Consider the following 22,493-nt stretch of genomic DNA (forward strand, 5'->3'; position numbering starts at 1 on the left):
CTGGTTTCATGGGATTAAAGTGGAGAAGGCCGCTGTTCGGTATCTGGGGGTACTCCTCACCAGAGACATATCGAAATTGAGCGCCGCCAACTATGACCCCATGATGGCAGAGATCAAATTAGATTTTTGGAGATGGGACAAGATGATCCTGTCGTGGTATGGCCGAATGACTGCAGTAAAAATGAATATACTACCACGGCTTCTCTACCTTTTCACGGCACTCCCAACCAACATCACAGCGCAGACTTTCAGAGAGCTACAAAAGGGGGTTCGAGACTTTGTGTGGCAGGGGAAAACCCCAAGGATAGGAAGGACCACCTTGACTCTGCCTAGGGAGGAGGGGGGATTTGGGCTCCTGGACTTTCACCTCTACTTTTGTGCCGCCCAACTGCGCGTCTTACTGGAGCATATGAAAGAGGGAATGGGGACGTACTGGTCATACTTGGAAGATATGGATGCCCATCCCCTGAAGGCCCGAGACCTTTTGTGGGCCCCTCGCGGGTCGATTCCGCAACACTTAAGGTCCCACCCGACCCTGGGAGTCCTCTGGGACATCTTGAGAGAGGGCCCCCGGACTGCTCACCTCACCACTTGGCCGTCCCCGATGACCTATCTCTGGGGCCATCCCCTTAGATTGGGAGGCAGAGGGTTCCGGCACTCTCAGGAATGGTCGGACAAGGGAATGGAATGGGCGGGGCAGCTGTTCAGAGAAGGGGAATTCCTAACCTACGAAGACCTGAGAGACGCTCTCGGAAGAGATTCGCTATCCATCTTCGAATACCTCCGCCTGAAGGGCATCCTCTGCAACCAGACATGGGGCCCGAACCTGAGGAGACAGGTGACCCCCTTCGAGAAACTCCTCGATCTGGCGACCTCAAGGAAGGGGGCGGTGTCCAGCATGTATAAAATCTTAAACACCTACGACCTTCAAGGCAGAAGGAACTTTCGTATGTTTTGGAACAACCTAGCAGGGGAAGAGATTTCCGAGGACTCCTGGGCCAGAATCTTCAAGATAGCATTTCACGGAAATTTGTTTACCTCGGACATGGAGCATAACTTTAAGGTGTTACAGGGGTGGCACAGGGATCCCGCGAAGTTGTCGAGGATGTTCACGGGGGTCTCGCCTAGGTGCCCGAGAGGATGCGGACAGACTGGCACCAGAGGCCACATGTGGTGGCTCTGCCCGAAAGTTCAGGACTACTGGGGTTCAGTGCGGGATTGGATGGCGGAAGTAATAGAAGAACGCTTGCCACTAAATCCCTTAACAATGTTGTTGGGTCTCCCCGCGGAGGAAACGGAGCTGTATCGATACCCTAGGATGTGGGAAACCGTGCTGAGGGCAGGCAGAGTGGCCCTTGCCCAGAGGTGGAAAAGCCCCGAGCCCCCCTCCAAAGAGGACTGGCTGCTAAAAGTGAAAAATATGTTCCTGATGGACAAACTGACTGCGATGGTGAACAAAGAAAGTAGCACTTTCCTCACAAACTGGTACGGGGTGCAGCAGTCTTGGGGCTGGGACGTTCACTGATTTTGACGCCAGACTTCCGGCATGCACGAGCCGGGACTGACTCCGAAAGGTGAGATAATACGCCAGGGAACCCACGACCTGGGGAAAAGCGGCATCTAACCAACGGATGAAAGGCCACAAATCGCATCATCTCCATAGTACAGACGGAGGACTAAACATTGAAATTCTCCCAAGGCAAATACAGGTTTCTGGACACAGGGTAGGGGGGTGGGCAGGGGTTGAGGTAGGGGGTTAAGGGGGGGGGGCAGGGGGCTTTTTCTTTCTTTTTTTCGGTTTCTGGTTTCTTGACTGCGTTTGTCGTATCTAAAAATGCCAATAAAAACTAAAGTTTTAAAAAAAATGGTATGTCTCCCTAGGTTCCGCTACCCCTTCCAGATGCTACCGGTTGAGATTCCAAATAGGTTTTTCCAAGAAGTCAAAAAAAGCATAGTCAGGTTCTTTATGGCAGGGGAAGCGAGCGAGGATCGCATATAACACTCTAACACTCTCCAAAGAAAAAGGAGGAGTTGGTCTCCCAGACCTAAAAACATACTATAAAGCTACCCAACTGCGCATCCTTATCCCTCACTTACGCGATCAGAAACACCTTCAATGGGTTCACATGGACAACCACTACTTCTCACCAGCCACAGTATCAGAATGGATATGGACTCCACACAAAAGGCTGCAATGCAGAATCAAAGGCCACCCGATATTGAGCACCATTTGGAGCATATGGCGACCAGGTAAAGAGATGTACTGGATCACCACTTGGCCATCCCCACACAGCCACCTATGGTCTCCTGGCATAAATGATCACATACCCAATAAAGGTAGATTCCAATCCTGGTACGAAACAGGCCTGGAGAGAGTGGGACAACTGCAGAAAAAAGACACTTTCATCCCACTTCCAGAACTAACTGAAGCCTTGGGAATAGGCCCGTTATCCAGCTTCCAGTACATCCAGATAAAAGGTGTCCTAACAAAATCTGAGTGGAGGGAGAAGCTGAAAAGGGATCTCACCCCGTTCGAAAAGCTCCTAGACTCTAGATCTGAAATGAAAGGCCTGATATCTGCAATGTATAAAGAGCAAATTGAGGTGGGGGACGGGTCCACGGAAGCACTCAAAAGCAGATGAGAAAGAGACATAGTAGATGAGATTAGCCCCGACCAATGGGGAAACAATGTGCAAAGCGGCATCCAGAATATCCATAGCCTGCCAATATAAATTACATGCCATTAAATTGCTACATAGGTGGCAGTATGACCCACTCAGGCTCTCCAAAATGTTCCAGACAACAAGCCCCAGATGCTGGAGGGAATGTGGCGAGGTAGCCGACTATTGGCAGGATGAGGTCCTAGGGTGGATTAAGGAAATAGATGGCATACAGAGAGACGCCGATCCCCACTTCATTTTGTTTGGTCTAGAGAAAAATGAAGATGAGTGGATCGGAATCAGAGGATTGGTCCCACAGCTACTGTTAGCGGCCCGAGCCCTACTTGTAATGAAATGGAAATCCAAAACAGTCCCAAGAAAAAAGGAATGGATAAACGTGGCAACCAACATCTACACCATGGAAATGATCACAGCCTCTCTGCACAATAAAGCATCACAATGTGAGGCCCTATGGTCGGACTTTAAAAATGAACACCTCCAAACGATTACAGACTCCCAAACTGAGGAACCTTCAAGGACCTAATGTAAGCCAAATCTCACACGATGACCTGGTGAGACAGCTCAGACCCCACATTAATGAAAGCCCCACAACGGTAGAACTATGACTTATTTGGCCCACACATAAAATACATGCCTTTAAGATGTTTGCTCAAACAATGGGAGGGAGGGGGGTGGGTGTTAGGACAGTTTTTCTGAAGTCCAGTTAAGGGCCTAGTAAAACCATTCAACTGAGGCAGTACAAGATTCCACTCTTAGTATAAGACTGTACCACCTGAGTACATGGTAGCGTAGGCAGAGCAGCCAGGCTTATCTTAGGAGGGAGAGAGGGCAGTAGATACAGTACAAGTGAAGATTGTAATACAAATGATCCAAAGAAACACTGAAACACTATGTATTATAAAAATAAAGGATTTATTTAAATACAAGTAGGCCCAGATAAATCTAGGGGTTAAGTAAATACTGAAACATTATATGAAATCACAATATAAAACACAACACTATACTTGAAAGTACACAGACCCAAGTATAGACCTTATTTGGAACACCTAACAGTAGTTCTAGGGAAGTCAAAACCTTGTTATACACATCTAGTATAGGCCAAGCCTATCCTTTGGGAGTACAAGACCAATGGTTACTTTTTAGATTACTTTTGGTAATACAAGGACAGTAGGCCCTTCCAGTTGTACAGTGACTCTTGGAACAAATCACATAAACAGTCAACTGGACAATATACTTTTGGTGAATAGTGAAACACTTATTCTAGGTGCAGTAAAAACCTATAACTACTTTGGTCATAACACACAGTTATACCAGGTGAGTAATACCTATGGATGTAATGTACAATTACAGATGCTTTGGAAATCAAGGAACCCCAGATTGAGATAAGCAATAACTCTTGCAACTTGTTTTGGATGGCACACAGCTAACACAAGGTAAGTAAAACCCACTTACTTTAACTTCACAATGAAGGGGAAAGTAAAACCCAATGTCACACTTTACTGAATAGATATTCTAGGTAGGCAACAACCTAATGTAGACTTATTAACGACAGCTAGCAGCAAGTCAGGGGAAGCAAGACCCAGTTGGGGGACACTCATACAGTTATCCTTAAAGGACTAACCTGGTGATACCAACAGTTGGAGGACACTCATACAATTACCCTTCAGGAATAATCTGGTGAAACCAACACATTACTTTTGTAAAGAGGCACAACCTAATCACAGGAGAGTAAAATACCTTCACATCTACTTTCTTTTAGACTGGCAAAACAGTGGCTAAGGAAGGAAAGATGTTAACCATACTTTTAAGAATAGTGCATCACACATCCAAGATCAGTAAGAACTTTTGTAACTGTTCACTCTTAGAATTACAGTTACCAACCAACTCTTTACAAGTAAGTAAAACACTTGATTTCTTTTCTAGGCAGAAGTCCCAATCCCTTCAAAGTCTTTTCCCTTAGAGCATGAGTGTTCTCAGTGGCAGAAGGGGGGTCACTAGGACTAGTGACCAACAGGCAGTGTTAGAATAAGTTCTTTAGTAGCAAAAGCCAGAGTTTCCTTAGGAAAACTGGGCAAACAAGTGAGTACTTTACTTCTAGGGTTAGAAGAGGGTCCAGGGGCTTCACAGAAGGCACCCCAGCAGGATTCTAGCAGTGGGACTGGGTGTACTGGACGAGGGACCTCCCAATCACAGAAAACACCCCAGGACTACACAGAAATCTCAACAGGCTTAAGGTAAGTATATACCCAAGCCAACACAGTACCTCAGCAATGAAGAAGAGATTGCAGCAGGAGAACTTCAGGGACTGCAGCCAAATACCCGGTCACTGGATTCCTTGTCCTGGAGACTGAACACAAGACCTCAGAAGGGACTTTGCAGCAGGGATTGATGAAGAAGGCTCTAGCCAAGATTTCTCTCGGGGCTGAATGCGGTTCTGCGGGTTTGGCGCCTTTTCAAGGAGCACAGAAGAAGACAGAAAATCGTGGTTGAATTCTCGTAGTTTAAAAGCTCCAGCACTCTTGTGAGGGGACTTTTTGGACTCGATTCGTGTCTCTGGAGATAGACCAAGATGCCCACGAAGTTTCAGCGAGATTCGGAATTCGGAAGACCGTGCACCGCACAGTGGCAGGAGGTCCCAGGGTATTGGGGTATTGCAAGAACGCAAGGTCGCAGCAACCCGTGGGATGGCTCAAAATGGAGGTCGTCTTGAGTCTAGTGGGTCTCACCAGGCTCTGGGTTCGGATCGTCGTTTTCGGAGACCCCAGGTCGATCGGAAGGAAGGGCTGCAGCAGGCTCCAGTTACAAAGCAGGCTCTCCGGCCACTGGAAATCATTCCCGCCGCTTTTCCTTAGTCATCCTCTTCGGTTTTCGGTTCCAGTGGTCGACATGACTTCAGCTTCCAGGTTTCCAGTATTTATCAGGAACTGCAACACAACCTCTGCATTCTCTCCCCGAATTTTACAAGAAAGGGGTGTTTGGCTGTCCAATCAGGACAGCCAACCCCCCACTGGGATTTGGCCCAGTTGAAGGAAGACCTAAGACAAAGGAGGGGGAAGTTTGGGACCCCTCCCCCACTTCCTGTGCTTACAGACTGACTGGAGCCTGGGCGGGGTGTCCAGGGGACTCCCGCCAAAGACAAAACTCAAACAAAGGATTTTCCCGCCCTGGATGTCAGGGGAAGGAACAAGAAACGACAAGAAACACTGAAATGGCAGAAAAAGAAGACAGGGGCCATTTTGGTAAAAATGAGCACCCTTAGGTGCCTTTACTGCAGCTGTGATTACAGCACGCGGTAAAGGTGCACCAAATTAGTAAAAGGTATCACTGCCACCAGCCATTAAAGGTAAGCTTGTCACTGTAACAGAATTGTTACAGTTTAAATGTGAAAGGGGATACATTGTATCTCCCCAGCACTCCACATAAGGTGGGGTGTGCTGGTTTCACAGAAGTAAATGTAAAAGGGATCCGAAGATCCTTTCTACCCTTGGGAACTGTAGTTCACTCAAGGTTAGCACAAGAAAGTTAAATGGGGAGCCCCTAGGGCAACCCAGCAACAACAGGGACTTATTGCCAATAAGTTGTTAGACATGATAACTTTAAAAAGACACTATGGAGAGTCTTAAAAATGACACCCATAAAAAGAGTTAAAGACAGGTGAGTGTGTAAAAAGGTTCCCACTCACTGAGGTATTAATGGAAAATATCTCACTAGAAAAGCAAAAAGTTCTGGAGTTGAACCAGGCAAGGAAGATTTACCAGCCCTGTGGAAATCTTACCTAACACTGGGTGAGGGATATGTTTTGTTATTTGTTACAACCAAAGAATGGTGACACAAATAAGAGTTGTTTAATGTATAAAAAGAACCGAAAATCCTATTCTTTTCATGTATCCAAGAGCTTGTAATTACGTATTATGTAATGTGAATTTCCTTTGTTTGAAACTAATAAAACCAAATTAAAAAGAGAGAAAAAGCACTTTGGTGGGTTGCGCTCCTGGTACAAGTATTATAGACACATAATTATTGTTTTTCTTTGAAGTTTATTTGTTCTTATGTATGTTCATATTCATATTTTTGTTGCAATTTGCATAGCATAGGTCAAAATTCCATAAACAAATATTTTTCTCTGATTGCATTAACATTCATGCAACTACCGATGTATTTCTTTCTTTGTTTGCATTGTTATTCATGCAAGTTTTTGTAAAAAAATTAAATTTACCACAATTAACAATTTCTTTCTCAGTGACATTGCTGAGTGAGCCTATTAGGCGGTATACACCGTTAAATTCATTCTCCCACCCCTTACCCCTTTTTGAAATCATTCAACTTCTATATATTTTTTGATTTTTGTTCTTTTCTACACTTTCTGCTTAGTATCTCTCCTGAAGAACCACGGTCACATATTCTGGGGAAGCACGTACTGAGGCAAATAAATTCATATACAAGGAATGAAAGTTGAAAAACGAAATCTTGAGTTACATGAAAGTTAATGCAACTGAGAAAGAAATTGTTAATTGTGGGTAATTGAATTTTGTTACAAAAACGTGCTTTTTTTATGAGTAAATTTACTCTTCGCAATATGTTTGCATGGTTTATGAAGTTTGTATCAATTACAATGGTTCTTGTATGCCCTTGTGTTCTTCGGGTATGTTTGCATGGTATGTGTTGGTTTTCAGCCCTTTCAGCTCCCTTAATGCCTTATCCACCAGTGTGACCCTTTCCCTACCTTTGGGAAGCCTCGGACTGTCTCTGGTCTCTTTGTGTGGCAGAGCGGAGCTTCCTAGTTGCTGCTACGTTCAGCGTCCTGCTCGTGGTTCTGCAGCTCTGGAGCCTTCGTCTAGGCTCCGGCTGACTGTGTCCTTCTTCCTGTTCTGCTCCTGCTGGTCAGGCTGCTTTCCTTCATGCCGCCAGTCGGGTTCAACTTCTCTGGACCTCTCTGGTCCCCTCGGCTCTCTGCATCCCAGCAATTTGCCTTCGGGTCCCCTGCCACAGAGCAAGTGTCTCGGTGCGTGTTCCTCCAGGCCTGGTTCGACCTTTGTTTCCATTTCATTTGTAATTTTCCCTCCAGTTGTGCACCCCCCAACTTTTTGCTGATGTCCAAACACCATAGTCTGACTTTAGCACAGGAGCGCAGCCTTCCGCTGCACTCCCTTGGGCTTTTCGCTCACTTTTAATGGGGAAACTGACATGCCCTTAAAGACAGTCAGTACTGGGAGACTTTGTTTCCCTTAGTCCTTGTCCATGGTGCAACTTTTCTGCAACCTGAAACAAGTGTACAATGTACCTTACAGTACAGTGCACTTAGGTCTAGCCATGTCCAAAGGCCCTAGATACTCTCAAAGGATTTTTTAGGAGAAGTGCAGATGTGCCTTGGACAGGGCTGGTGGCAGCGTATGATTTCGCATATTTTTAACCCTTTTTTGCCAGGTAAACCACGGTTACCACGTTTGTCACGGTTAGGTAGCCTGGCTCCAAAATGGCCACACCACGAGGCTCTTTGTCCTGTCCTTTGGCTATCTTGCCCCTTCACCTTCCCCAGGTCGAGCCGACCCGGGTCAGTCCTTATTTGGGCATACATTTTCCCGCGAAGCGCCAAGCTTTCGCAGGCTTCTGCATGCCTTGTGTGCGCGCCCCCAGGATGTAGGCTGGAACGTCTGCTTCCAACACACATCCTGTGTGCCAGAGAGTCTGGAGTGCTGTGAATGTCTGGGACCACCGTGGTTCATGATTGGTTCACGTATGGTATGCCTGTATGTGAGCAGATCTCCCATTGGGTCCTCTTCATTTTGGCGCAAAGGAGATTCTGGATAAGAGAGGGCCCCAAACACCCATACCATGTCGATCTCTGGAGTTCTCACTGAACGAAGGATAGGATCCAAGCATACTGAAACTAAGAAGCCGAGTCGAGGAACCGATGGTGACCCGCTGGAAGGTGTGGCACCCTGAGCCCGCTGTCGTCCCTCTGGACCCCTCTGCATCTGGTCGTCCTAGGAAGTCTGCGAAGACGCTTCGACCCATTAGAATAGTGGGACCAACTATTCTCGGCACCATCATCTTAACCTGAAGTAAGCCTTTTCGGAAGCCATCCAGTGGACTGACCAGCCGGTGCAGACGTTTTGTCCTGATACCGCCGCCGTTTCAAGGAGGCCCTTGAAACTTGGCATATCGCAAGCTCTGTCTTCACGGCACTCACACCGAATTGCTTACACTTGGCGTTCCCAGGTATGGAGTAAAGTGAGTGCGCACGAACCAGAGTTTACGTGGTTGGCGTGTCGCCCAGCCATGGTGAGGAACTTTGCAAGTTCATTGCAGCTGTGGTCCTCTGTGCCCTGAAGCCTGCTACAGCGGAACTGTCTAATCCATCCACCAGGAGCGGAGAAATCGCCACTGTCCGTAGGGGAATCAACGCTGTAACTTCGTCGCCGAAAGCCGCAGAGCCACGAGATTGCTGCATTTGAACCTGCAACCGAAGTGGACTCGGCTGCCGAAGTTTGGTCCGGAGGTCGCCGGGGGTCGGTGAGTAATTGCAACCCTAACTGGTGGCCCCTAGAGCATCCATCAATTTTTCCGCACAAGTGGCCCCTGAGGGCCCCTCTCCTTTCCACTGCTAGTACGAACTAGCAAACTATTCACAACTCTTGGAATCGACTCTGCCCTCAAGTGGAGGTCCTCCTCGAATAGTGGGAACCTATTCTGCATCACCTCACCTACCTTCCTGAGCTGCTACAGCCCCTACAAAAGACCCTGCTTTGCCCATTTGAACTACCGAGCGCGCCAGCTTCGCAAGTATATTTGAGCATTAGGCTCCTCTCATTTTAGGGATTGGACTGCCTTACAGTTAGGCTTGTGTTTGATACAGAAGGTCCTAAAGACTATTTGCACTGCCTGCTTCCTTCCCTGTTTAGGTTGTGTACCCAATTGGTGCATTCATCCTTTGGACCCCATTGGTCTTGTTTATATTTGTATAGATAGGATTGTGTTGGTTTAATAGTATTGCTGTGATTTTCTTACTGCATGTTGAATTGCAAAGGCCTTGGAATAAATTTATTTGTATTTTTGATATATACAACTGACTGGGAGTGATTTCTAAGTGTCCTTTACTCTGTGCTCATTGAGGTCTTTCAGTCACCCTCACCCCTCCTGAGACCTAGTCTTGACCGCCACCATAGCTACCTTGATTGGTCTGGCTTGTCCAGAAGGTTACCCAGTTCCAAGAAACTAGGATGGCCTTCTGAATTTCTGCCCACCAGGTCTGAGTTCAGAAATCCATCTGAACAGCTTTGCACTGAGTCCTTCTTCTGTTTTTATTATTGGAGTGATTTCTTGATGTCTATACCGCGTATGTTGGTTCCACTGTGGGCCTGTGTCTCCTGGTTCAATCTTGACACTTGCTACTTTACCATAAGAAATAGTGGTGTGGGGGACCAAAGGGACCGGAAGGGTGGCAGGGGGGGTCGAATCCAAAGGGGTGAATGGAAACTGCGTTCTTTCAGGGATATCATCACCAGTCCCATGAAGGATTTCCCTCCACATGAGATCCACCCCCTGATTACCACCGTCAGGGAATTTCAGGTAGTGACCTCACCTATCAGGCCTCATGGAAAGGAGCCTCTCCCATGGAAATGGTGACAATACCCTGGGATTCATCACACAACCAACTCTAATATATTTTTTCAGCACTTCTACCATTGCTGTTGCCGCTTTGTTTCGGAGGAAATTGAGTAGAACTGAGAAGTGGGAAGGAAGAGCATATATGCTTGGGGTCCACCTTCATCTGCTGGTAGCGTCATTGTAACTGTGACTGTCAGAACAAAGCTGCCTTCACGCACCATGTTACTAGTATTATGATTTTCTGAATGGCGTGCCTGCCTAGAGCCATGTTAAAATATGAGGAATCTGCGAGGAAGATTGTATCCATCAGAAAAACCTGTACAAATGTAAGTAACTTGCTCCATTCTGAGTCCAGTCTTAAAATTGCACCAAGTTATATGAATATAGCTTCAGGCAAGAAAGGCTTGATGCTCTTTCAATAAAGTCTTAAAGTAGTTTGGGTATTATTTTATTTTAAAAAGTTAATTGTATATGCAGGATGCCGCCAATGTTGGCACTTACGGCTGATAGGTTCCTTGCCGCAATTTAAACATTTACATAGCCGAGTATTCACGTGAAGTGTAAAACCAGGATAAATTGACTTTACTCTTCACTTTTACTCTACTTTTTGTTAAAGGTATAAATGCCACCTGCCATATGCTACGCAGGTGGAATTTACCAATGTATTCCTATGGAATCTGCCTTCAAAATGGAGGTGGATTCCATATTTCCAAGACGAGGAGGAAAGCTCAGTGGTGATCTTAACTCTGCTTATCTGCCTTGAAAGCAAAGGAAAATGGGTCGGTGGTATAAATGAAGGTGTAAAAGCGTTATGCCTTAGACCATCATTTACCATTCCGCCCAATATAAAATCGCCCCCTTCCTGTTTCAGGACTTTTTTTAATCAGTCCCCTATTTATTCCTCTGATCCTTTCTTCAACTTGTTTCACTTTTCTCATTTTACATAATGTTCTATTGCCTGTTTTTTTCTTACTGTGTTATGGATTTAGTATTGCTTCAGTTGCATTAACTCTAAAATGATTTGAAACTAGAAATTGTTATTTATGGGTTTTTTTTAGGAATCACAAGCCTTTACAGCCTACACAATAAAAACAAGCAAACTTGGCAACTGGTTTACTGAAATAAACAGTGTATATTCTTAATTTATTCCTGTGCTGGGAGAAAATTGAAATTGCATAAAGAACTGTGTCAAACATTGAAAATGATGCAATGAAATGTAACTATCAATATAACTGAAAATATATGTAATACTTTATATTTTACACTCCATACTTTTTTTTCAGGTATGATCACAGATCTTTTCATAGACAAGTTCAAATTCAAAGGCACAAATGTAAAAACCAAAGTTCCCCTTTTACTCGAGATCTTGGACAACTATGACCAAAATTCCCTGATTTCTTTCTTTGATGCTGCATGAGGAGTGAAGCTGAAATATTTCACAAATAGAAGAAAAGGATTTTATGAAGATAATATTGCAATATACCATGACAATCAAATGTACAATATTTGTTATAGTGGACATTTTTCACAATTTATATAAATATTTTGAATGTTTTATGTATTTATTGTTTACAGCTGTCTTGGCAGTTTTATAGTTTGGTTATATACATGTATTTCCTATGTTAGGAGAACATAATTTTGCCCATCCTGTGGAGAAAGGAAGATGGGCTTTATTGTCCATCTTACGACTGCATGGATGATTATGGAAACAGCTTTCAGGAGAAAAGGTGTGTTAGAATCAGGCTAAAGTAATCAGTACCGTAATAGAAATAAAAATGTTCATCAGTGTTTTCATGACAGCTGAGCAAACCACAGAAGGACTGCTCATTGTTACAGATTAGAAATGGGAAGTAGTCTGTTTCTTCATCAGACCTATTTATTTTTCATAAAAACAGTAGTGGAATTGTTGATCACAGATTTTCTAAATTCTCTATTTGCACATATTTACAATAATTGCAATGTACAGAAATAAATACAATACTCCAAATTATAAACAACAGATATGTTTTTTCAACAATGTTGTGTACAGTCTGTGTCCTGAATTGTCCTGTATACAACATGATCACATATTATTAGTTAATCTGAGGTTGGCTTATATCTGATGAAATGTGGTCTAATTAGCAAGTTAGCTTTCTTTAAATGTGAGCTTCTAGACAAGCCAAAGCGCATGCTACTGCATTACCAATGTTACTGCAAAGGCTATCATCATGTCTTAGGTGGTATTCCACCCTGGATTCCGAGGGACTGTGCATAATTATGAGTTTAATACCGTATAATTACACTTTAATTGAAGAAACCAACAACATACCCATCTGGACTCTCAAATTACCACTCCATTTCCAACCTCCCCACCCGGACTAAAACTATGGAGCATAACATTGTACAGTAAATCAAAGATTGCCTTAAGACACACAACACCCATGACCAACAGTCAGGATTTAGTCCATGCAGAGGTGATACATTCATTATAGCCAATATTAGAGAAGGCTTCCTGACATCCCTTGGTGCCGGATGAACAGGAAGTTGAAATTATTTTAGATCTTGCAGCATACACAATGATGTAACCCTACTACTTACTGGACAAACGGACTGGGTTATCTGGAAATGTCATGTAGTAGATTTGATCCTTCCTCTCTGAAGGAAGCCAACAGATCATGATCATCACCACCTTCTTGTCTGTCAAGAACGTCACGTGTGGTTTTCCCCAGAGCACAACTCTGTCAGCACTACTATTCAATATATATATGCAGCCCTGGCAGAGGTTATCACACAATACCAACTACTGTTGTAAATGTTTGCAAACAATATGCAGTACCATCTCTGACTAGATGACAATACTGCCCAATAAACTAATGACCCCAGGTAGCCTGGGAAAAATTCACTACTCGATGAAGGACCGCTACCTATGATTGAACATCTCTAAAATGAGCATCCTGACCATCAGGATCTCCAATTGGACACATGAAATGTAAACATCACTGATCGAGGCACTAAAAGTGAAGATTCAAGTGGCTAGTTTGCCTTAGGACTATTTCTCCCAACTTATGACCGCACATACATTCTTAACGTATGTGGCTAAAATGAGCCCTCCCAAACTTAGAGGCATCGCCAAATTTAGTTCAACAACAGGGTGCAATTTTAGCTGTACTGCTACAACATCATCTATAACAGTGTGCCAAAGAAAAAGATTCTGATGCTTCAAAGAATATAAAAGGAAGCCGTCAGGCTTTGCTTAGACTTGGAAAAGGCCAACCACATCAACCCACCTTAAGAAAAGCTTCACCAACTCCCTTCAAAAGAAAGATTCTAATTCAAAATCTTTGCTACATCTACAAAGCTGTAAGAGGCAATTGCCCAACATATTGCTTGCTTATTACATCACCAAATGGAACCTTACGTTAGTTAAAAACAAATGTGATCACCCAGAACAGGAACAAGCAGGTAAAATCATGTGTTAGCGACATAACTCGGAAATTACTCTATTCCCTCCAGCTAACGGATCGCCTAATTTCACCATCTTTCAAAAAAGGCTTGAAAACCTGTTTCTTTACTACTGAGGCAATGACCAAGATGCACAAAGAGTGATTCTATCCCATAGTCAGGAGGGGACTCTGCAGCTCAGGAAAGCCAGCCCGATAGGGCAACATTACCAGATCCATGAGCTACCATATATATATATTGAATAGTAGTGCTGACAGAGTTGTGCTCTGGGGAAAACCACACGCGACGTTCTTGACAGAGAGATTCTGACTCCATGAGCTACCTGGGGGTGGTACAGGGTAGCAGGTAAGCCTGCAAGCCACCCTCCAAGCCCAAGGCTGTGTCCCAGCCTACCCAAGTGATCTGGCTTCAGACCTAGCTCTCTAGTGAACACCCTCTCTTTAGCAGTTGCATGTTTGTGGCGAAGTAGGAGATATCAAACCTATAGGATTGAGCAACACTCATGTCCCAGGAGACCCAGGAGTTCAATTGACTCTAAGTGCTATGAATACTGAGCGATTTACCTCTGCCTAAAGTAATGTGCACAGGCAGCCAGAGAATCAATACTATGGGTTCCTGTAAATCAGAGACAGTCCCTGGGACAGAATGAGAGGCTGATACCTGGCATAGAAAGCAAATCAGCAAGTACAGTTGCAGCATTCCATTCGCAAGCAGGGATCCCCATGAAAACTTGAGGAATTCATACCACCATTGAAGACTGCAGCCTAAACACCATTGCAATGAGCAGGATACCAAACAACCACAATAACTGACATGTATAAGGGAGTCAAGACAGAACATCACAGTGATCCAGGGTGCCACTTATAAGGGGGAAGTCTCACTTATATTAAGATGGCTCCCAGGCCTGATGAACTTCATACTCCTGATAAAAGGCAAAGCAAAGCAGGAGTGAAGGGAGCTGGTGAAATGGTAGGACCCAGAGCAGCAGGATGTGCTGGAGAAGGAGGCAAAGCAGGAGAAAAGGCCATAGGAACTGAAGTAGAGATAATGGTCCATGAGGCAGCTGTGGTGCAGGAGTGCATGAGGATTTTTTTGGAGTCAACTGGCCAAACTGCTGCGGATAAAGCTACAGTAATATCCTAGAAGTTAGATCCCTTGGAATCCTAAAAAGAGCTACCGGGCTTGCCTTTGTGAAGAGCACTCTATGCCTTTTTGAGAGTGAGAAAGGCAGCATATCTCTTATTGTGATCGAGAAGGGCACCATAAATCCCTTACTAGTGGGAAGGGCACAAAAATCCTTAGGGGAGAGTAGAACACTACTCCCGTACCAGTGGGAAGGCCTCTATAGCCCAACGCGGTGGCCAGGAGCACTTTATCCACAGAGCAGGATGTCAGGTATGGCACCGTCCTCCTAACATGAAATTCTGACCAGAACCAAGCTATAAAGCCCATCCGACCACAGTTGTAGTGGCACAGTCCAACACATTTGCGACCCACAAATTAGATCTAAGAATTTCTGTCAAGTGGGTTGAGGTGTCACCTTCTTATGTTCAATGCTTTCCCTTATCCCACTCTCAGGAGTGAGCCTTGTTTAGGGCTGCATGGTGTAAGTGACAGAGTCACTCTGTCGGCCGGTTTGACATTGCTCACGCAACCCAATGGAGACTCCAGCATCCCAGGTCTGCCTGCGTATGTCCCTTGACACTCAATGTCGGTTTGAATGCCTCTTGAGAGTAGGGTTAGTAAAGCTGTTTTTAAAAAAAAAAGCTGTTTTACTGCCTTCTTTAGATATGGTGGTCGTGAGTCTTCACTTATTCTGGGATCAGACCATTATCACAAAGCCTAGCTTGGTTAAAAACCAGCAGACTGAGAGATATATTTCAAGTAGGGATTATTGGGGTTATGTTCTGGGTTGGGTCAAATATATGATGAAAAGCAACATGAAACAATGGCTTTTCCTTGAGTTTCACAGTTCTTGGTTTAGCAAGTCTCAATTTAAGCTCCCCTTCAAGGAGAGGGGTAATTGGTGCACAGTCACTCACAGTCCTGGAGTTTTAAGTGTCCCTAATTATTTTGTTTTACTCAACTCTTGATGTATCAGGCTCTGGCCATCTGCTTTTTGTCCTTGTTACTGCAGGAGGCACTGTTAGGCAGAAACCTGTGCAGTTCCCTCTGGGACCACTGCAAAAGATTTAGGACTACAGGTGTTTGGAAGTAAACCCACTTGGTAGCAGTCTGTACCACACAGATTCACTTGGTAGCTGTGGCTGAGCAGTCAGACTTCCCTCAAGAAGAGTTAGGCAGTATACAGAGTATTCACAATAGGTCAAGAGAACACAATAGAACAAGTAAACACTGACCAGGGCTTGGTGTAAAAGAGATATCATTATTTATTTAAAACCACATCTAGAAAAACACACAGGCACTAATAGTAAGCAATTCAAAAACACGGTCACTAAAAGATATACACTCCCTTAAAAGAATATTAGACAAGTCTTAAGTAAAGCCCCACTTATTTTCAGACAGCGGTGAGCGCTTAACGTAGATGGCACTCTAATAATTCGTTTTAAAAAGGGAGAGAAAAGCAGAGAATAAATTGAAACAGATCCCAACACTTTTTCACGAACACAACAAGAGAGGAAGGCAAAGTAACACTGTGAATTCAGAGTCAGTAGGCCGGATCCGCTTTAAGAGGATCAAAACTAAATGGGTCCAAGGTCACACGGTTGCAGTGCACGAAAGTCTTGTAACGGTTCAAAAAGGAGTTGGACCAAAGAAAGGGACCAGTTAGAGGGTCAAGGCAGCCAGCCCAGTCCAGAAGGTTAAGCGGTTATTATTACCTTGTAGCAATCTTTAGAAAGGGGGGCCTGGTGGACACGGTACCTTAAAGTGGTGAGAACACTGCAGCGGGGGCAGTTGTTCCTGGCAGCGGATGCAAGTCGGTGCTTCGTCTGGGGGAAGAGAGGATCTCGTCGGGGAGGAAGACAAGAGTCTGTTGCACTGCCAGGGAAGAAACCAGCCGCAGAGTTTCTCAGGTACAAGGAGCGGTCCGTTGATTCGCAGTTCAGTGTTGAGTGGCTATCCGGCTGCCGGGGTGCTTGGCACGGGCAGTTCGACCACAAACCCGTCTGGGGTGCGAAGAAAAGAAGGTAAACTGGTTGTGCCCACCTGTCAGGGGAAGAAGCCTCTCCAGCCGGGAGATCTTCTCTGTCGTCGGGAAGTGGTGAGTCGGTTCAGCAGGGCTCCACCGGTGGTGTCATCGTGGTAGGTCGGCTCAGCTTCTCCCTCGTTGGATTCTGAGGTCCTGTGGCAACTTCTGAAGTTCCAGTCCCCAAAGCCCTGCTTTTATGCAGAATACCCCCATTCACTCAGCCTGGCTGTCAATCAAACATGCTAAGTGGTGAGCCGGCCGGCTCACCACTTGGGCCAATCACACAAGAGTGCGACTTGAGTTACCAAGGTAACTCAGTGCAGGGTGCCTAAACCCCCTCCCACACCCCCTGTGGTACCCAGACAAAGTGGCACCACGTTTGGAGACTTCTGTGGAGAAGCCCGCCAAAAAGTGGAACAAAGGGCTCGACTTGGGTTGGAGTCGCAGAAGAGAACACAAACGCCATTTTAGAATCGAGTCCTGGCAAAAAATACCAACCGGCGAATTACTATTAATTAAATAAACCGGCGGTATGTGCGAGGCTATGAGAATTAAATAATTAAAGTTGGTAGCCTCGAACAATGGGAAAATCCCATAGGGAAATATTTGCGGTCGAATATAAAAAGTAGTTTCCACTGCCACCAGCCAAAACTCGATCAGGGGGGACGGAGACGTGCCCCCTCGACTAACAGACCCCGGGGCAATCGAATTGCCCCGACCAGTACATCCACAATATGATGGTTTGTACTGGTTTCTGTTAACAATTTGGGACTAGTAAAGCCAATGGTGACTTTACATGCCCTGGGAGACAGTAGTCAGTCCCAGGGTATGGAGTCTATGGTGGGGTGTCACTATGACACCCCTGTGTTACTGCACGGAGGGTGTTGTGTAACACACATAGTAAAATCACATGAGACCCTATGGAGTAAAGGACCCCATAGCCCATAAAACACATTAACAGTCAAGGAACACCATAAATCATGTCCAAGAGTGGGAGAAAAAGAGTCTCACTCTTGGCAGGAGAAAAAAACAAACTCCAGAAATCCAGCAAAGCTGCTGGGGGACTCACTAGGTTAGGAAATTCAGCCTAAAGAGAGAATTCTCCCTAACAGGCACCTCGAAAGAACCTCTAATGCGGAGTGTGCCAGCACCCTAGGACTCAGAAAGGGTTAAGCGTAGGCCTTGGTATTGTTAAAGAAGCATCAGCCTCACACTTTGATCTAGATAGATGGCAAAACAGTGATTTATATTTGTTTTGCCTTGCAAGACTAGGAGCACAGCCCCAACCAAACCCACCTAACTTACCTAACCCTCCTTCCAGGCCTGTTATCTTGTATAGTCTTGTGGCTGGAAGACCTAGACAGAGGTTTTCAATGGATTGCCTTTCTCCTGCAGATTCTTCAGCTGATAGATATCCAGCTTCTTGCTTCTGAAGTTTTTCGACAGTGGGCGTGGTGGACCTTGATTTCTTCAGTCAATCGTCGATCCGTCTTGCTCGGTGCACGATCATCTGCTCCGGACGTGATGTCAGGCGTCGTATATATACTCCATCACGACGCCCCACACCTCAGTTCCTTTTTTCCGCACGCTTGACACACTGCTTTAGTAACAGTGTTGCGGTTTATTACACTGTCAAACCCAAGTCAGGGAGCTCCTTCCTCCACAATGAATGTGTCGCACAAGAAAGCGCTTTGATTGGTATTGGATTCTTTTTGATAAGGCCTCTAATCTGTCTCGCACACAACCCCAACAAATACCCGGTGCCACAATGGACTAGGAACCAGGCCGGCGTGTATTAAGGATATTTTTATTAATTAATTTAGCCAAATATCACAAATGGATTACATCAGCCACCAAAGCTGTAGCAACACAAGAACAACAATGTTTTTTAAAAAGTACCATCACAGACATGACACTAAATTATGCTGTTACAATAGTTTCCGTTTAAATCACCCACCAATACAAGGAAAGAACAATTTTAAAACACAACGATCTCAAACAGGGTTATGCTTTTCTCCCAGCAACCCTCACCCTCCAAACCGCAATTAGGCTTGACTCTTTTGAATGGAAGGCAGTGGCAGGGAGTGGGAACATAATGGGAAAATCCGATTTTTAGTATTACTCACAGAAACAACATGAAAGGAAGAAAAGCAATGGAAATGTGTTCGGCCACACCTAAAAAGGACAGGCAAGGCTTTGGGATATTTGTCAGCACACAATGGGGAAAATCATGTTTTGGGTTGGAATCACAGATGCAATGTGAGAAAGAAAATGCAAAAGGGAACTGTAATGCTCACCTGGTATTCACAGGGACGTCACTCAGCCTGTTCTGACCTCTTACGACCTCAAACCCTTCCCTGGAGTCTACTTGACTGAAAACTGGGCCTGAAACACAGGATTGGTAGAGTTTAACTCCCTATTGTCTCTGTGTGCTTGAATCCCTTGTTCCCCGGGGTCCAACCCTTCCCTTTGATCCACAGCTCACCTTGTTTTCTTGGAAAGTGTGCTCTCCATCCTGCTTTCAGCACAGGGGCGCGTTAATTGATTCAAGCTCGTTGCTGCCTAGCTACTTCACTGGCAAGACTCGACAGGTAAGTATAATGAGTCTTTTGAACAGTTCTCTAACTTCGTTCCATTCTTTCCTTAGATGATGGCCGGCGTCCTGGGATGGCGACGTGCTGCTAAGATGAGTAGCGCTGAAGGTGAGTGAGAGCGCGATGCAACCCTTTCGTATCTGTATTGAACGGAGTTCTTTTTCTGTGTCTTTTAGGTGCTGCGATGTTTTCAGCGTGGATGCTGGTAATGAAGAAGAAATGCGGTGAGTAAGCGCGGTATGCGGCGCCTCTAGATGTTTCCACGCTAACCTGGCGTGTCTTTTCCCTCTTGCAGATGGATGAGAAGTTCTGGAGACAGAGTTCCGCCAGAGCGTCTGGGATTCAGGTAAGCGTTTGAAGCTCGTACAGTCTTTAAAAATAAGCAAAGATTTGCTGAATGCTTACTAATGCCTTTTTTCTGTTATTTTCCCTTTTCCTTAGGAAGCGGCGTCCCGGGATGGGAATGACACCACCGAAGATGCCCGCAGAACAGAAGGAGCGATGAATGATGGGCAGAAGCGCCGCAAGGTAAGGCTGTTCCTAACGGTGTTCTTGTTCTTGCAGGAGCTGAGCACAGAAGAAAGATGCAGGCCTACTGGAGACCGATCCGAACACGGTGAGTGTGACGCTGCAGGTGCAGGAAACACAAAGCATGTTTCTCAGTCTGGGCGTGGCTTAAATAGTCTCTGGGTATCCCAGGTGTCTCTCGGCTGAACCACACCCAAAAGACTAGACTGCACATGCAGTTCTGGGAACCGAAATATGTGGGGGCATCCATCTTGTCCCCATCAATGCACTACAAGTCCAATCCCCCAATGTCATCCTATGGGAGTGAGTGAGTCTGGTGCCACAAGCGCCAAGTCTGACTCCAAGTGGGTCTTTGGAGGGATGGAGAGGCCCTTGAGGGCCATGTAGGTGATCATGGCCTGGCTCCAGCCTGACATCTTGGAGGGCTGGGGACATGAGGGGCAGGAATCATGACAGGAACATTCGGTTTTCTGAGCACAATGGATACACAGGGGCAATTTCGTTTTGCATCTTGCACCTGCACAGGCACTAATGGGCTTCTGTCATGATGCCCGCTCCCGGGGAGCCGGTTCAAGCCCTGCGTCCCCAAAAGCGGACATCCAGTCCCCAAGGAAGGACCCAGCAACCCCATATAGGGGCCCTTTGGACAGTGTCCTGGCGCCTATGGCGCCAGGCTCATAAAAGACATCAGTCCTGGCGCCTATGGCGCCAGGCTCATTATGGAAGTGCTTGGGTGCACTTACCTGATGCAGACCATGCTGCAGGATCCCGGCCTCCTTGAGGCCTGAAAGGAACTACTTTACCTGTGGGACTAATTTACCATACGGGCGTGGTCGGGGAAGGATACATACCTGATTGGAGGAAGGATACATACCTGGAACTTCTTCCAAGGCTATTTAAACCCCACCCGAACAGCCACACGTGCTTCGCGTTGTTCTGCATCTAGCAGCTGGACGCTCACTGTGTCTGCTCCTGCATCCTGACTTCTGCCACGCCTGCCAGCATCCTGGATCACCTGCAAAGGAAGAGAAGAAGAGAACAGAAGAAGGAAAAGTCCTTACCTGCTAAAGCCGCATCCCGGAGACATCTCGCCGACAATCCTGAAAAGGAAGACTTTTATTTAAAAGCTCATTGCGTCGATCGCTGCAGCGCCGCATTCCACTCACCTTTACAGGGCGCCTCCATGTTCAGCAGCGATCATCCGGATTCGCAGTCACGCCCCAGCGCCTAGGGAGAAAAAGACCAGAACAAAAGGTGAGAGAGAGAAGGGAATAAGGAAAGCTAATTCTCCATGTTAAGACTTACCTGTTGATTCATTCCCTCTTCATTTCGGGTCCGCGCCGCATCGTGGCATTTCCGGACCCCGGCCCCTAAGGGGAAAAAGAGACATCAGCGTTAATGAGCGAATGAAAATACATTACCAAAAAACGCTCATTAAAGACTTACCTGATTTCTACAAGGATTTCATCTCTCATCTCGGGTCGGTGCCTGTTCCCCGGCATTCCGTACCCCGGCCCCTATGGGGAAAAAGACACTAGCATTGGTACATTAATGCATGGACACAAGGGGAACCTCTTATCAAAAACCTTACCTGGAAGCCAAGCAAGTTTGGTTCTCACCAATCCGAAAATCCAGTGAAGTAACTGGATACCAACGCGCCCCTGCATCAGAAGCAGGATGGAGAGCTCGTCCTTCCAGACCCCAAGGTGAGACGCTTTGAGGAATCACAGAAGGGTTTCGAGGAGGGTGAGAGGGGAAAGTGGGAGGCTGATTGCATTACCCCGCAGACAGTTAATCCCCTATTTTCGCCTACAGAAGGATACTTCTGCGAGCCAGACAAGCCAGATTTGGGGGCCCGGTCCAGTCCGTCTTCCGAACCCTGCGCATCACCTTAGAAGAGGTCACAGCAGCGCGAACCAGGCCAGCGCCTCTGTGGGAGTCAGGTGAGCGTTACAGCTTCCCACTTCTGATTTAGCATTAATGGGATCAACAGGGAATTAAATGTTAACACCCTGCGCACACACTTGTAACAAGGCGTTTTTTGGGGTTAATTCTTCTGGCCAATCTTTATGACTATACTGCCTCACAACACACTGGGAAAAGATTGTTGGTTTCGAATACCAACAATACAGATCATGTGAATTAAATGGGGGAATTAATTGATTTACTTTGATAAATATGCTAAGGATCTACACAGGCAAACGGGACTTTTCAATGGGGAAATAACTAAAACAATGCTTGAAAAATATAGTGCCTATACAATCTAGAGCTTTTGGGGGTAGTTCTAGTTACAGGAGAGGTATGGACTTGGCATCAGGGAGCATCAGAACACACCGCTGGGACTGCCGGGGGGGCAGTCAAGGGTCTCCTCTCTTTCCTCCAAGGGGCCCCAATCAACCTCTATGTCTCCTGGCACCACTGCAAGACTTAGGCACCACTGCTGGGATGTTTCTCCAGGTTTCAGCAGCAGGTCCCCTTTTGGAATTATTG

The 22,493-nt window shown here is 45.8% G+C and overlaps 1 protein-coding gene across 4 annotated transcripts in view; it reads left to right on the forward strand.

Annotated features, from left to right (window-relative positions):
* BBS7 (Bardet-Biedl syndrome 7) overlaps nucleotides 1-12,288 on the forward strand; it is a 1,458,886-nt gene extending 1,446,598 nt beyond the window's left edge. For all 4 annotated transcript variants that reach the window (XM_069631158.1, XM_069631157.1, XM_069631160.1 and 1 more), the window contains one exon: nucleotides 11,573-12,288. In XM_069631158.1, the coding sequence (XP_069487259.1) occupies nucleotides 11,573-11,706 (134 nt within the window). In that variant the 3' untranslated portion in view covers nucleotides 11,707-12,288. The remainder of the gene's footprint in view (nucleotides 1-11,572) is intronic.
* Nucleotides 12,289-22,493: the final 10,205 nt, after the last annotated feature.

This window comes from Ambystoma mexicanum, chromosome 6q, assembly GCF_040938575.1.
Source record: "Ambystoma mexicanum isolate Mex_15411 chromosome 6q, UKY_AmexF1_1, whole genome shotgun sequence".
In the NCBI taxonomy this organism is placed as follows: Eukaryota; Metazoa; Chordata; class Amphibia; order Caudata; family Ambystomatidae; genus Ambystoma; species Ambystoma mexicanum.